Genomic DNA, 15151 nt, shown 5'->3' with positions numbered 1-15151 from the left:
ACTGATGAATACAGTCTGTCCCTGGTTCCTGGACCAAACCACTGTTACAGTCCGTCTCCTGGTCCCTGGACCAAACCACTGTTACAGTCTGTCTCCTGGTTCCTGGACCAAACCACTGTTACAGTCCGTCTCCTGGTTACTGTATGAGCGCTACGTTGGTGAAATCAGTGACGTGTCACATTTTGGAGTTACACAATGACGTGGCTCTCACTTGGCTCTGTTAACGGTGGAAAAAGAACCGGTTCTTTGGCGGTGCAGAGCTACAACCTGTTCTTTCTGGTGGAAAAGACCTATATAAACCCTTGTGGTTCGTTTTTTCCAACTGGACAGACATCACCCAACACGTCCAACTCTGCAGCATCACAACTCATTTTCTGCTCCAGTCCAAAACAAAAAAAACAAATCAACAAACCAGTAAAAGCTAGTAAAACTAGTAAAATCCAGACAAAGTCACGTTCAACAGAATTACAATAGCAGATTTTAATAGCTGCCCGCACATAAAACTAAACTTTTCACCATAATCTCATTTGGACTTTAATGCAATTTGAGATGAAATTGTCCAACAACATATAAAGGAAGAAACATCTGCTGTTTACTGGCTTTCACATCAGTAACACATAGAAGGGATGAATTTTTACTTCTTCATAGAAAAAGGTCAAGAGCTAAAGCTGCCATGTGAAGTCTTTATGTAGCCCAGAGAAAACACACCAGGATGAGTTTTGTACTTAGAAAAATACATTGTTCAGTTTTTTTATCTTTCAGTTTTGACTCGTCTGAAACGCTTCTTCTTCTCTTCAGCTGCACTCGTCTGCCGAGCAGGTGGGAGTAAAGTGTCAGGACAGAAGAGTTGACAGGTGAACAGGCAGGTAATCGGACAGTAAACAAATGTAAACAGCCAGACAGGCAGACCGACGGGGTTTTTCTCTCTCTTCCAGATTAAACTGTTGCCGGGGCGACCGGCCCGACCTAAAGAAGAGAAAGACAGAATAGAGCAGGACATAAAGAAAAGCAACCGCAATCAATGAAACCCTTTTTGTTTTAGTGGGAACCTCCAACCACACACACACACACACACACACACACACACACACACACACGCGCGCACACACACACAAAGGCACTCATCATCCTGCTCTGTGTGTGTGTGTGTGTGTGTGTGTGTGTGTGTGTGTGTGTGTGTGTGTGTGTGTGTGTGTGTGTGTGTGTGTGTGTGTGTGTCTGTGTGTGTGTGTGTGTGTGGGTGTGTCTGTGTGGGTGTGTCTGTGTGGGTGTGTGTGACTTTATTTAAGACAAGGCCTCTTTTGTTTTAAGCCTCAGAATGCGCGGGGCGGGGCCTGTAATTGGCCCAGTCCGGCCTGCTTAGCATGAGAAAGCCGTCCTGGCCGGCCAGCGCCACGCTAACTTTTGTTTTCAGGCCACGGAGAGGAGCAACTCACTGATCAGAATTCAGATTAGCCTCACAAACCCCCACACACAGTCTGAACACACTCCTCCACCTCTCTGCTTTAAATACACAGCACACTAATTACTTAACGAGAAGGGGGGTGGGGGGGGGGTGTTTAATGGAGTGCTGCTGCAATCTATTTAAAGGCGGTGTGGGGTTGGGGGGTATGGAGAAAGGAGTTGTTTTTCACCTTTTCCTTCCCAGCTAACTTTCTGTGCCACTTTAAACAAAAAAAGAAAAGCCCCCATTCCCTCCCTTCACTCCTTTATCTCGGGTTCCCGTCCCCTCGCCTCCCAATCAGCCACTTGTTGCCGGCCAAACCATTGAGCCTAATTAGCGGGACAATGTGTGAGCGCTTTGCTAAGTCGGAGCTGTAAACAGGGTCGCGGCTGTAGGGGAGAAGGGAGGAACGGCGGCGGCAGAGGGAGAGAGAGAGTGAGAGAGAGAGAGAGAGAGAGAGAGAGAGGGAGCAAGTCTGAGCTGAGAGGTGAAAGTGTTGGAGCTGATCGGCATGAGGCCGCGCTCACGGAGGTAAAGAACCAGCAACTTACTATCTGTCTATCTATCTATCTATCTATCTATCTCTCTCTCTCTCTCTCTCTCTATCTATCTATCTATCTATCTATCTATCTATCTATCTATCTATCTATCTATCTATCTATCTATCCTTCTGAAGACCTTCATAACTGCTCTGTTCAGCCGTTCCTCCTCTCATTTGTACGACGATTAAACGCCAGTCCGATCCATCGATCACGTGACTTCAGACGAGCGGCCGTGATTGGAGACGGCAATCCGTCTTCCTTGGTTTTAATGTCGCAGTCTAAAGTTGTTTTAGACTAGTTGCTTCAGGTTTGTGAGCTCATCCAGTTTGGATCTACGTCATTTCTTATGTGATTTTGTTCAAAAAGCAGAACTGAATGCAACGATTCAAATCATTCAAAATCTACCTGTCAGGTGTTGTGCATTCAAAAACCGGATTGAATAAATGATTTACTAATTATTTACATAGAGAGTCATTAATATGTCATAATGCTGCTGCGATGACAATGTACATTTTCCCATCTGTGAGATTATTAAAGGATTATCTTATTGTATCTGATCTTATCTTAAAAACAGGATCTCATCAGATATTTCTTCAAATTTGAATATCATATCTTCCATATAAATAAGTGAGAATAAAAATCTCTAAATGTTAAACAATTTGACCTCTAATACTTTGTTATATTATGGACCTGGAGTTTAAGTGTCTTCTTTACATAATAGCTTTGTTTTAAGATATAGAAGTTTTTAATGAATAATAATAATTTAAGAAACTGGATGTGAGGACACAAAAAGGAAGTTTACGTTTAAAATGTATTTAATTCACTCACTTTGTTTCTCTAAACTCGAGACTTTGTGTGTCACATATTTGGTTTGTATTTGAGAGAAAGATGTGAAATGAGAAATATCAAGGTGAGAAAAAAGGAATACTGAACATCTAAACAGGATCATCCAGACTTTTTCAAACCAAAATATCACAATGAAAGAGAACCTTTACTTTGAAAGGACTTATTTTTTATTGACTTCAAAACAAAATCTAAAAATGTGGCAGAAATGAATGCTTGTGTTGCCAAACTTTATTTTGAAATGAACATAATATCACCATGCAGATTTTCAAATTATGACAAAATACTTAAAATTTGAGGTGTAGAAGTATCAACTTATTAAATAATTCAGCCTTAAGACTTTTATTTGAATCAGACGTGAACCACAGAAATGATCATTTTACTGATATTCCAACACATATATTCAAAATCTGACTTTTGACGTTTGTCACTGAGTCTTTTGAAGAAAAGAGAAAAAAAGTAGGTGGAGACTGAATGTGACTGACGATCCAATAGATCCAGCTTGGAAACTTTCATCCTGACAGTAAACCTCAGTCATGCTTAGTAAAGCTCAGTAACGCTTGGTAACGCTCAATAATGCTTAGTAATGCGCAATAACACTCAGTAACACTCAGTAACGCTCAGTAACGCTCAGTAACACTCAGTAACACTCAGTAACACCCAGTAACACCCAGTAACACTCAGTAACATTCAGTAACACTTTGTAACGCACTGTAACACTCAGTAACGCTCTGTAACGCTCAGTAACGCTCAGTAAAGGTCTTTAATGCTCAGTAACGCTCAGTAAAGCTCTGTAACACTCAATAACGCTCTGTAACGCTCAGTTACTCTCTGTAATGCTCAGTAAAGCTCCGTAACGCTTTGTAACGCTCAATAATGCTCAGTAACACTCAGTAACACCCAGTAACACTCAGTAACGCTCAGTAACACCCTGTAACGCTCAGTAACACTCTGTAACGCACAGTAACACTCTGTAACGCCCAGTAACACTCAGTAAGGCTCAGTAACACATTGTAATGCACTGTAACACTCAGTAACGCTCAGTAATGCTCAGAAAAGCTCTGTAACACTCAATAACGCTCTGTAATGCTCAGTAACTCTCTGTAATGCTCAGTAAATCTCAGTAACGCTCAGTAACGCTCTGTAATGCTCAGTAAAGCTCAGTAATGTTCTGTAATGCTCAGTAATGCTCTGTAACACTCAGTAAAGTTCAGTAACGCTCTGTAATGCTCAGTAAAGCTCTGTAACACTCAGTAAAGCTCTATAACACCCAATAACGCTCTGTAACGCTCAGTAACGCTCTGTAATGCTCAGTAAAGCTCTGTAACACTCAGTAAAGCTCTGTAACACCCAATAACGCTCTGTAACGCTCTGTAATGCTCAGTAAAGCTCAGTAACGCTCAGTTATGCTCAGTAACACTCAGTAACACTCAGTAACACTCAGTAAAGCTCAGTAACGCTCAGTAATGCTCAGTAATGCTCAGTAAAGCTCTGTGACACTCAGTAAGGCTCTGTAACGCTCAGCCACGCTCTGTAATGCTCGCTAACACTCATTAATGCTCAGTAATGCTCAGTAACACTCAGTAACACTCTGTAACACTCTGTAATGCTCAGTAACACTCAGTAATGCTCAGTAAAGCTCAGTAACGCTCAGTAACACTCAGTAAGGCTCAGTAAGGCTCGGTAAATGTTGCTGTGCATTAAAGCTAAATGTCTCAGATAAGTTCAAGTTTTCCAGGAAGCTGCTTCTCATCAAACTGGTTTCTAATCTGAACTTACACACTTACCTAAGTTCTAACTTCACTTCTCCCACTGTTAACTTAACACTGTTTTCTCCAGGAGAATTCTGAAGTTTCTCCAATATCCTCAACATTGTCACTTCTCTTCAACCTTTAAGTTTGACTGACGGTCCAAAACAAAGTGATCTGTCATGGACTTCCAGGATAAAAACTGTTCAACAGCTTCAGCGTGTTCAACTGAAATGTTGGTTGTTGGTTTTTAATGAAAGTATTTACATGTCACGGTGTGCACACTGCCTACAATTTTAACTACACTTAGTCACACAGGGTCTTGATTTGGGAAGGTGGGGGCTCAGCATCTTCCCCCAGTATCTCGCGCTGTGGTCCCACCCTGTTCCGGGGCAAGTGCGTCCAGAGTATGGGGGTACGGTCGCTCAGGCATGGCGCTCAGTAGCTAGTGCCTTACCTGACCCGCTGGGTTGGCGGGGTGGTGGTGGGGGACCGGCCCTCAGGGGTACAGTGGGTTTTGCCGCCGTGATCGGGGATGCTCCCTGCACACGCGGATTGGGGACCCTGCTCCAGCCGGTCCCGGCTTGGCGGCTTGGGTTGGGGCCTGGGGCCCTGTGCCCTTTAGCCTTGTCTTGTGGGCCCCTCTTGCCTTGGGGGGGGGGGGGGGGGGGGGGGGGGTGTGTTCTCTGCACTCTTCATCTGGTGCCTTCCGGGTTGGGGTATGGCTCTCTGGGGTGGTTTGTTGGGGCCTGGAGGGCCTGGGGGGCTGCCGGGTGCCGGGGTGGCAGCATCCGGGCTCGATAGACTCAGGCCCCGCCGGTGTGCTGCAGGCCCCCCCCACCACAGTTCCAACCACTCCCAATGGACAAACCACACACACACACACACACACACACACACACACACACACACACACACACACACACACACACACACACACACACACACACACACACACACACACACACACACACACACACACACACACACACACACACACTTCCACTCCTCATGGATGAGCTTTGCTGCTGATTTTTCTTGCTTTCTGCTATTGTTCTTTCAATTATCAAAATAATGTTCTTGTCTTTTGTTTTGTTTTTTGTTTTTTTGTCTTTTTGCTGTTGTTGTTGTTATTTTGTTTGTTTGTTATGTTTTGTTGTATTGCCTACTTGCTAATTTATACTCCTGCTTGAAAATCATGTTGCTGTCTAGATAGAGCTGCTCAGGCTGGTTTAATCTATAAAATCATGTTACTTTCTAGATAGAGCTGCTCAGGCTGGTTTAATCCAGAAAACAGGTTACTGTCTAGATAGAACTGCTCAGGCTGGATTAATCTAGAAAGTCATGTCACTTTCTAGATAGAGCTGCTCAGGGTGGTTTAATCTAGAAAATCATGTTACTGTCTAGATAGAGCTGCTCAGGCTGGTTTAATCTATAAAATCATGTTACTTTCTAGATAGAGCTACTCAGGCTGGTTTAATCTATAAAATCATGTTGCTTTCTAGATAGAGCTGCTCAGGCTGGTTTAATCTAGAATATCATGTTGCTTTCTAGATAGAGCTGCTCAGGCTGGTTTAATCCAGAAAACAGGTTACTGTCTAGATAGAGCTGCTCAGGCTGGTTTAATCTAGAAAATCATGTTACTTTCTAGATAGAGCTGCTCAGGGTGGTTTAATCTAGAAAATCATGTTACTGTCTAGATAGGGCTGATCAGGCTGGTTTAATCTATAAAATCATGTTACTTTCTAGATAGAGCTGCTCAGGCTGGTTTAATCTATAAAATCATGTTACTGTCTAGATAGAGCTGCTCAGGCTGGTTTAATCTAGAAAATCATGTTACTGTCTAGATAGAGTTGCTCAGGCTGGTTTAATCTCATAACAGTTGGAAAATATTTGGATCAGTGTGATAACTGTAAATAATATATGTAGCATTGACCCCCCCCCCCCCCCCCCCCCCCCCCGGTGTACGGCAACCATGCCAACTTCTAATAAGGGCAGCAACATGGGGAGACTTATTTGCAAGAGCAAAAATGGTTGTGACATCAGAAGGCTCTCAATCACATCATATTGTCTGCCCATGCTGCTGAACACAACAAGGGGGAAGGAAAAAAAAAAAATGTCATGGTGTGCTCGTACAACTTGGGGGAAAAAACTGTTTACTGTTGTTTCTAAAATATGTGGAAGTTGTACCTCTGACACTTTAAATACTCTGATACTTCAAATGATCCACAGATTGTCTCACTGCCTTTTTTATTATGATCCAAACAAGATAAACCTGGTCTTCATTCCCATGGAGACCGAGAACATCACACCATTCTGCTTTTATTCAGATTTTTCTATTTTTTAGTTGTTTTGCTTCTTCTCGTAGGTGTTTTTTGGAGCTGATTTTATTTGTTTTGAATTTTTTTTTTTGTTTTGTTGCTTTTTTTGATTCAGAGTTGTTTAGTCTGTTCATATTTGTTCTGTGTCTTTTTTTGGTTTTGAAGTAATTTTCTGTGTTTTTATAGGCGTTTTGTCTTCTCCTGTAGGTCTTTGGTATTTTCTATAGTTATTTTTCTTTGTGTAGTTGTTTTGTCTTATTTTTGGTATTGTTATATGTCTTTTATGTTGCATGTTTTTTAAGACGGAATTTGTTTTTTCAAGCATAGACAAAAATACTTTCCAAGGAAAAGAAAGTATCCGTAAACTACCAAGCAAAAGCAAATAATTCTGCTTGATCATCGCTTATGTTACATAACATCTCTCTCTCTCTCTCTCTCTCTCTCTCTCTCTCTCTCTCTGTCCCTACCTCTCCCCTTCCCTCGCTCTCCTGCTCTCTCTCTCTCTCTCTCCCTCACTCTACTCTCTCCGTGCTCTCTCGTCCAGTCGGTCCTGGGTGGAGAGTTGGCGTTGGGGAGTCCCGGCGCGACGTCGCCCACCAAGCCGGCGGGTCAATACTACCAGCAGCACTACGGCTCCAACCCGCGGAGAAGAACTCTGCACATGGACACCATGGGTGAGGCCTACTGACACGACATGCCATCACACTGTGTGAACACACCTCCGTCCTGCTCTCCTTTTTCTTTTTCAAACAAAGCTCCATTTTAAACAAAGTATGGCCAAAACATTCAGCCTTTAAAATCTGAAATTAATATAATAAGCTCAATAAAGCTTCAGCAGCAGCTCATCAGGCAGGGTAAAAGAAAATGATTTCAAAAAAATAGTTTTGTGCTTTAGATTAGCAGTGGCGATTTTCTGATGCACTGAACACGGTGATGCTGTCTGAACAGATGATGTACTGATATTTGTGATTTACGGCACTTTTTCTCTTTCATCCAATATGAATGTATTAATAAATTGGCCATGCAATTTTTGTAAATTAGTTACTTTTAAATGCACGTTTGAATGTCTGTTTTATTTTCTTTTTTCTTTTTTCTGCTTTGACTTCACGGAGCGTGAGTGAACACAAAGATCATCACTTCTTTCTTTGTCGTTCTGCTGCTGCTGCTGTGTGTGTGTGTGTGTGTGTGTGTGTGTGTGTGTGTGTGTGTGTGCGTGCGTGCGTGTGTGTGTGTGCGTGCATGTGTGTGTGCGTGCATGCGTGTGTGCCTTGCCATTGTCAAAGACTTTGTTATCGTTGGTCAACATCATTGACAGAACCTGCTGAGCGTTGCCATGGTAACCCCATGTTTGACCTCTTGAAATATCCCTCGCTATATTTTCTAGATCGGTGACATTAAAAGCTTATTATCATAGTCTTTATAAAAGCCTTTGAGGATTCTTTGAGTCGGTGTCATCACTCTTTTATGCGGTCATTTAAGATTTTCTATTAAACCTTGTTTAAAACGAGTTTTGCTATTAGCTCTCCATTTTACTTCATGACTGTTACAAAACAAACAGAGTCAGAAATATTTTATTAATCCCTGGGGGAAATGATTGGGAATAGAAGTGGAGGGAAGGTAATCGATATTGCAGAATAAAGTAAAATACGTGATATTAAATTCAATGTCAATATGTGCAGCGTGAAGCTCAGCAGTGAAATAACAGATTCTTTGTGTGACACTAAAACTACAAGTAATTTTTGGGGGGGTTGAATGTGCAGCTTCCAAACATTTTAACATAAAGTATAGATTTCAAAATTAAGTAAAATCCTGAAGTCCATAATAACACCTGCCAAGGGAGAACACGTTCAATTTAAAAATGTGAAAAGGCTCAAATGTAGCCGTGATACAGATCATGTTAAAACGGAAGGACGTTACCGGGAAATCTTGAGGCTTTTCCCGGTCGTCTCTTTACTTCAGGTCAGGTCTCCAGGCCTCTAAGACTCTGCAGGTCAGCGACCACAGAGCTGCGTCCGACCATTTCACTGGACGCCTGCGAGCCAATTCCAAAGCAGCAGGGCTTTACGAGCGAGTCGCCGCCGCTGGTTTTATGGTGGACAAATGGAAACCGTTTATAGCCCAATAGAAGCTGCTCGGAAATCCGTTTTTTTTTTGTTTTTATATGAGAGATTAAACCCAGATTTAATTGATAACAATAACAGCCTAATTATTTGTTTACTCTGTGATTTTTATTGAGTGTTGACGTCCGCCGGGCGGAAAGGGAGAATATAAAATCCAAAAATGTCAATTTTTGAAGCTTTGAGTTAAAGAGAACTTAACTCTGAAGTGACTGGATGGATTGAAACACACTGCAGCTGATTTCACCGTGTTGTGAGCACAGTACACGGACAAATCTGATTCCTCTAAATGGCGTCACACATTTCGTTAAAAAAATCGAAGATTTTATTGAAATAAATAAATAAATATTTTCAAACTTAAACATAGGAGCCATCATCGTAATTTTTGCTGAAATACAAACATTTATATTTGATAAACATTTTGTCTCAAGTCAAATTTGCTAAAGTGGATTTAAAAAAAAAGAAGTAATTGACCAACGTGCTGTAGAAGTTATTCAAATATGAAATAATATAAAAGCAAATAAAATTTATGGATATTTTCAGCAGTGTGCTTCACAATTTTACATGTCATAAGATAGAACTGAATAAAGTCAATAGCTAATAAAACAGGATACAATTAAAAATGAAAATAGACTGGGCCTAATTTGTTTTAAAATGTATGTCATTAAAAAAATCTGATGTTTTACTATATTAAAAAACTATATATATATATATCAGCAAAAGTCCACTTGGACGTTGATTTCTGAGTGTGTGCTGGGCTCACACACGCTGCGTTAACACCAAGACATCAAACACACACACAGGTTTCTTGGACCTGGGCTGAACGCGCTCCGAGGGTCGAGGCGGTGGCGGCGGCGGTGGCGTGTCCGTGTTTTTAAAGACGTGTTTAAGAGGAGAAAATGCAGGCCAGTCCTTTACAAAGTGGGACAATAGTGGCCGCGGGGTAGCCTTGGTAGCATTAGCCTTGAGGGGACACACACACACGCACACACACACACACACACACACACACACACTCTGGCACACGCAACAACTGCAGGCCAATTTCTGAAAAAGACGCTCTTTCATTTTTCCATCAAAGTCTCACCTTCCAAGTTAATAGACTGCTCGCTCGCCCGCCCGCTCGCTCCCCTTGAGAGAAACCCTGAAAAATAATATAAACATGTCAAAAGCCGCCCTTCTTTCTTTTATCTAAAAAAAAAAAGGAGGGGCCGTTCGACCCTGTCTCTTTTTTTATTTCCTTTTTGTGTCCTGTCTTTTTATATTCTGCATCTTATTGTGTCGCGCTTGTTTGTATGAAAGCTCTCTTTGTAAATACGCGGTGGCGGCAGCAGCGGGGGAAAGTGGCCTCGCTCCCGCCGCCTCGCCGGCTGATTGATTAAATTCAAACAAATCGAGCAGGAACCTTCTTCTCAGAAGACAAATAAAAAGCTTGTCAGCCTGGTAAAGCCTCGGCTATTGTTTGATCACTGTTTTCTTTTTTTTTATTGTTTCTTTTTCAGAAATTCACACAAAAAAAGTGCGGAAGGTCCCTCCCGGCTTGCCGTCCTCCGTAAGTGATAACACCTTTTAAAGTCTTTCTCTGGGAGCTATTACTGCTACGTGAAGCGAGCGGCGGAATGAGCTAGTGTGTGTGTGTGTGTGTGTGTGCGTGTGTGCGTGCGTGCGTGTGTGTGTGTGCGTGTGGTGTTGACGATGATACTGTGTTGAGACGGCTGTTTGCTTTTTTTGGTGTTGGTTTTTCGTTTTTTGCTGACAATGTAAAGAAATGCACATTTTTAACGCAGTTGATAAAATGAAGTCATGCTGATGCATAGATGCAATATTTCCGTCATGAGAAACGTGGATATAAAGGTTTGCAGCAGCCACCTGTGTTTTCCTGTGTGACTGCGTGATGACGGGCGGGTGTGTGTGGATGTTTGGCCTCTTCAGAACGGAGCCGCTGCTCTTCAGAACAACGGGAACAAAAAGTCCTCCGGGAGAAAAAAAAACAAAAAAAACAAAAGCTCCTTGGTTTTGTGAATTGTTTCAGAGCCGAACTGGACGCTAACAGCTGCTGGCTTTTTGTTGAGCGTCTCTGGTTTTTGTTTCTCTTACCCGCCACTCGTGATCAAAGAGAGTTTCATTGCAACAAAGAGAAAGAATCTGCATCGAATCAACGTCACAATTAAGAAAACATTGAACTGATCGCTCCTATTGGATTAAAAACTCCTGACCACCATCCAGTTCTCCTTCTACCATCAAGTCACAACCAGAACGGTCACCCGGTAGAGCGCAGACCTCCGCTAACCATGGTGCCACGTTTGTCACCATGGAAACCAGTGGATTACAAGGTTACTTGATCACCACGCCACTGCCTCCATCGGTTGTTTGAACTGCTTCCTGTTGTTACAAAGTTAAGGTTCACTGAAGTTCTGTTGGTTCCTGTTCTTTTGTGCTACTTGAACCATCAGAGTGAGCTGGCCTGTGATTGGCTGAGAGTGGAGAGAGGGGGCAGAGTTAGCAATGTGCTCGCAGATTGCTAGCGGTTAGCGTCAGCACTTACTGGCGGCTCCTAGCAGAGCTCCAGCCCGTCGTCAATAGAGGAAACATCTTCCCTCCCCAGGAGCTAATGGAGGACGAACTATCCCTGAACCATTCAGCTTAATGGTTTTATGAACAGTTGGTAAAATACAAACATACATACATACGTACATACATAAATACATAGAAAACAAACAAACCAATAAATAAATAAATACATACATACATAGATAAAAGCATAACCTTCGTCCAACTTTGGTGGTTGAAGGTCAAGCTGTGTTCAGAGTTCCTCTGTGTTTTGTGTTTGCTGCTCCTCCCGAGGCCTCCAGCAGATGTTTTGCTCTCTGACTCCTCCGCTTTTCGCTTTATTTTCCTGTAACTTCAAAGCCTAACTGAAAGTTCATGGCTCTTATGCTCTTTCGTTATTGCGCTTTTTTTTTTTTTTTTTTTACTTCTTGTTACCATGTGGCTTTGGATCCATTGTGTCTCTGCTCCTCATGAGATTTGTTTCTCATCCTGACTGTGATGGTGTTTTTGTTTAGTTTGGTTCCCCCGCTCGACGCTGACCTCATTAATGACCATTTAATGACGGCTGAATATTCAGCATGTCGGCCTCGGCGGGAGTCCAGCTTTCTGTGGCTCCGCACTGCTTTGTCCTCACTTCCTGTTCTCTTCTCCTGTCGTCACTCTGTGACATCATGGGGGAGGCGGGTGGGGTTTGGAGGAGGAGGAGGAGGTAAGAAGAAGGAGGAGGAGGAGGAGGAAGCAGGAAGGAAGAAAGTAGAAGAGGAGAGGAAAGGAGGAGAGACAGTAGTGAGGAGAATAGGAGAGGAGTAATGTCTTCACTCAAAAATAATCAGGAAGTCTCACCCGCAAGACCTGGTCAGCAGTGTTTTACCACTTCGCACCACCAGGTGGTGCAGCGTGTCCCTTCATGAGACCTTCCTAGGAAAGAGTTCTTGACAACAATTTAGAGCAAACTGCTGAGACTAGATATGACTCAACTCTGCCACCTAGTGTGCAGAAGTGGTTTCACTTATACGTACTTATTGTACCTTTAACAGTTGCTCAGCGTTAAAGATCGTTCATCTGTGGATGTAGTACCGCATTGTGCCTTTAGAGGGTGCAGGTGGTCATATCAGTAATATTGGAAGTGATAGAAACATTTGTATTATTTTATTGTCGCCATTGCTGTACTTTGTTTTGTCAAATCACACTGCAGTTTTGGTAAAAGTTGATTTTAATTATAACTGTGTGTGTATGTGTGTGTGTGTGTGTGTGTGTGTGTGTGTGTGTGTGTGTGTGTGTGTGTGTGTGTGTGTGTGTGTGTGCGTGCGTGCGTGTGTGTGTGTGGTCATTGTTTCCACCTTCTCATCAGCCATTACAAACTTTTGAAAAGTGTTAACTGATTTCTGGCCTGCGGGTCTGGGGTAGACAGTATAGGGTGATGTGTGTATCATGAGGTGTGTATCATGAGGTGTGTATCATGAGGTGTGTATCATGAGGTGTGTATGGGATGATGTGTGTATCATGAGGTGTGTATCATGAGGTGTGTATCATGAGGTGTGTATCATGAGGTGTGTATCATGAGGTGTGTATGGGATGATGTGTGTATCATGAGGTGTGTATAGGATGAGGTGTGTATCATGAGGTGTGTATCATGAGGTGTGTATCATGAGGTGTGTATAGGATGATGTGTGTATCATGAGGTGTGTATAGGATGATGTGTGTATCATGAGGTGTGTATCATGAGGTGTGTATCATGAGGTGTGTATAGGATGATGTGTGTATCATGAGGTGTGTATCATGAGGTGTGTATCATGAGGTGTGTATAGGATGATGTGTGTATCATGAGGTGTGTATAGGATGATGTGTGTATCATGAGGTGTGTATCATGAGGTGTGTATCATGAGGTGTGTATAGGATGAGGTGTGTATCATGAGGTGTGTATAGGATGAGGTGTGTATCATGAGGTGTGTATCATGAGGTGTGTATCATGAGGTGTGTATAGGATGATGTGTGTATCATGAGGTGTGTATAGGATGATGTGTGTATCATGAGGTGTGTATCATGAGGTGTGTATAGGATGAGGTGTGTATAGGATGAGGTGTATATAGGATGAGGTGTGTATCATGAGGTGTGTATTATGTGGTGTATATCATGAGGTGTGTATAGGATGAGGTGTGTATCATGAGGTGTATATCATGAGGTGTGTATCATGAGGTGTGTATAGGATGATGTGTGTATCATGAGGTGTGTATCATGAGGTGTGTATAGGATGATGTGTGTATCATGAGGTGTGTATCATGAGGTGTGTATAGGATGAGGTGTGTATCATGAGGTGTGTATAGGATGAGGTGTGTATCATGAGGTGTGTATCATGAGGTGTGTATCATGAGGTGTGTATAGGATGATGTGTGTATCATGAGGTGTGTATCATGAGGTGTGTATAGGATGATGTGTGTATCATGAGGTGTGTATCATGAGGTGTGTATCATGAGGTGTGTATAGGATGAGGTGTGTATCATGAGGTGTGTATAGGATGAGGTGTGTATAGGATGAGGTGTGTATCATGAGGTGTGTATAGGATGAGGTGTGTATCATGAGGTGTGTATTATGAGGTGTGTATTATGTGGTGTATATCATGAGGTGTGTATAGGATGAGGTGTGTATCATGAGGTGTATATCATGAGGTGTATATCATGAGGTGTGTATCATGAGGTGTGTATCATGAGGTGTGTATCATGAGGTGTGTATTATGAGGTGTGTATTATGAGGTGTTTCTTATGAGGTATATATTATGAGGCGTGTATCATGAGGTGTGTATCATGAGGTGTGTATCATGAGGTGTGTATTATGAGGTGTGTATTATGAGGTGTGTATTATGAGGAATATATTATGAGGCGTGTATCATGAGGTGTGTATCATGAGGTGTGTATCATGAGGTGTGTATTATGAGGTGTGTATCATGAGGTGTATATCATGAGGTGTATATCATGAGGTGTGTATTATGAGGTGTATATCATGAGGTGTATATCATGAGGTGTGTATCATGAGGTGTGTATCATGAGGTGTGTATTATGAGGTGTTTCTTATGAGGTATATATTATGAGGCGTGTATCATGAGGTGTGTATCATGAGGTGTGTATCATGAGGTGTGTATCATGAGGTGTGTATTATGAGGTGTTTCTTATGAGGTATATATTATGAGGCGTGTATCATGAGGTGTGTATCATGAGGTGTGTATCATGAGGAGTGTATCATGAGGTGTGTATTATGAGGTGTGTATTATGAGGTGTGTATCATGAGGTGTGTATTATGAGGTGTGTATTATGAGGTATATTTATGAGGCGTGTATCATGAGGTGTGTATCATGAGGTGTGTATCATGAGGTGTATATCATGAGGTGTATATCATGAGGTGTGTATCATGAGGTATATATTATGAGGCATGTATCATGAGGTGTGTATCATGAGGTGTGTATCATGAGGTGTGTATTATGAGGTGTGTATTAAGAGGTGTGTATTATGAGGTATATATTATGAGGCGTGTATCATGAGGCATGTATCATGAGGTGTGTATCATGAGGTGTGTATAGGATGAGGTGTGTATC

At 42.2% G+C, this 15151-nt stretch overlaps 1 protein-coding gene across 2 annotated transcripts in view; it reads left to right on the top strand.

The window, feature by feature from the left end:
• The window catches only part of tcf4 (transcription factor 4), a gene marked incomplete at its 5' end in the record, with an annotated part of 300703 nt that overhangs the window by 155483 nt on the left and 130069 nt on the right, over positions 1-15151 (top strand). For both annotated transcript variants that reach the window (XM_080510102.1, XM_080510103.1), the window contains 2 exons: positions 7443-7572; positions 10518-10567. In XM_080510102.1, coding sequence (XP_080366228.1) covers positions 7443-7572; positions 10518-10567 — 180 coding nt within the window. The remainder of the gene's footprint in view (positions 1-7442; positions 7573-10517; positions 10568-15151) is intronic.

The sequence above is a fragment of the Blennius ocellaris genome, assembly GCF_963422515.1.
Source record: "Blennius ocellaris genome assembly, chromosome: 15".
Lineage (NCBI taxonomy): Eukaryota > Metazoa > Chordata > Actinopteri > Blenniiformes > Blenniidae > Blennius > Blennius ocellaris.
The sequence above is the reverse complement of the archived record's forward strand: the minus strand, read 5'-3'. Positions and strand labels throughout refer to the sequence as shown.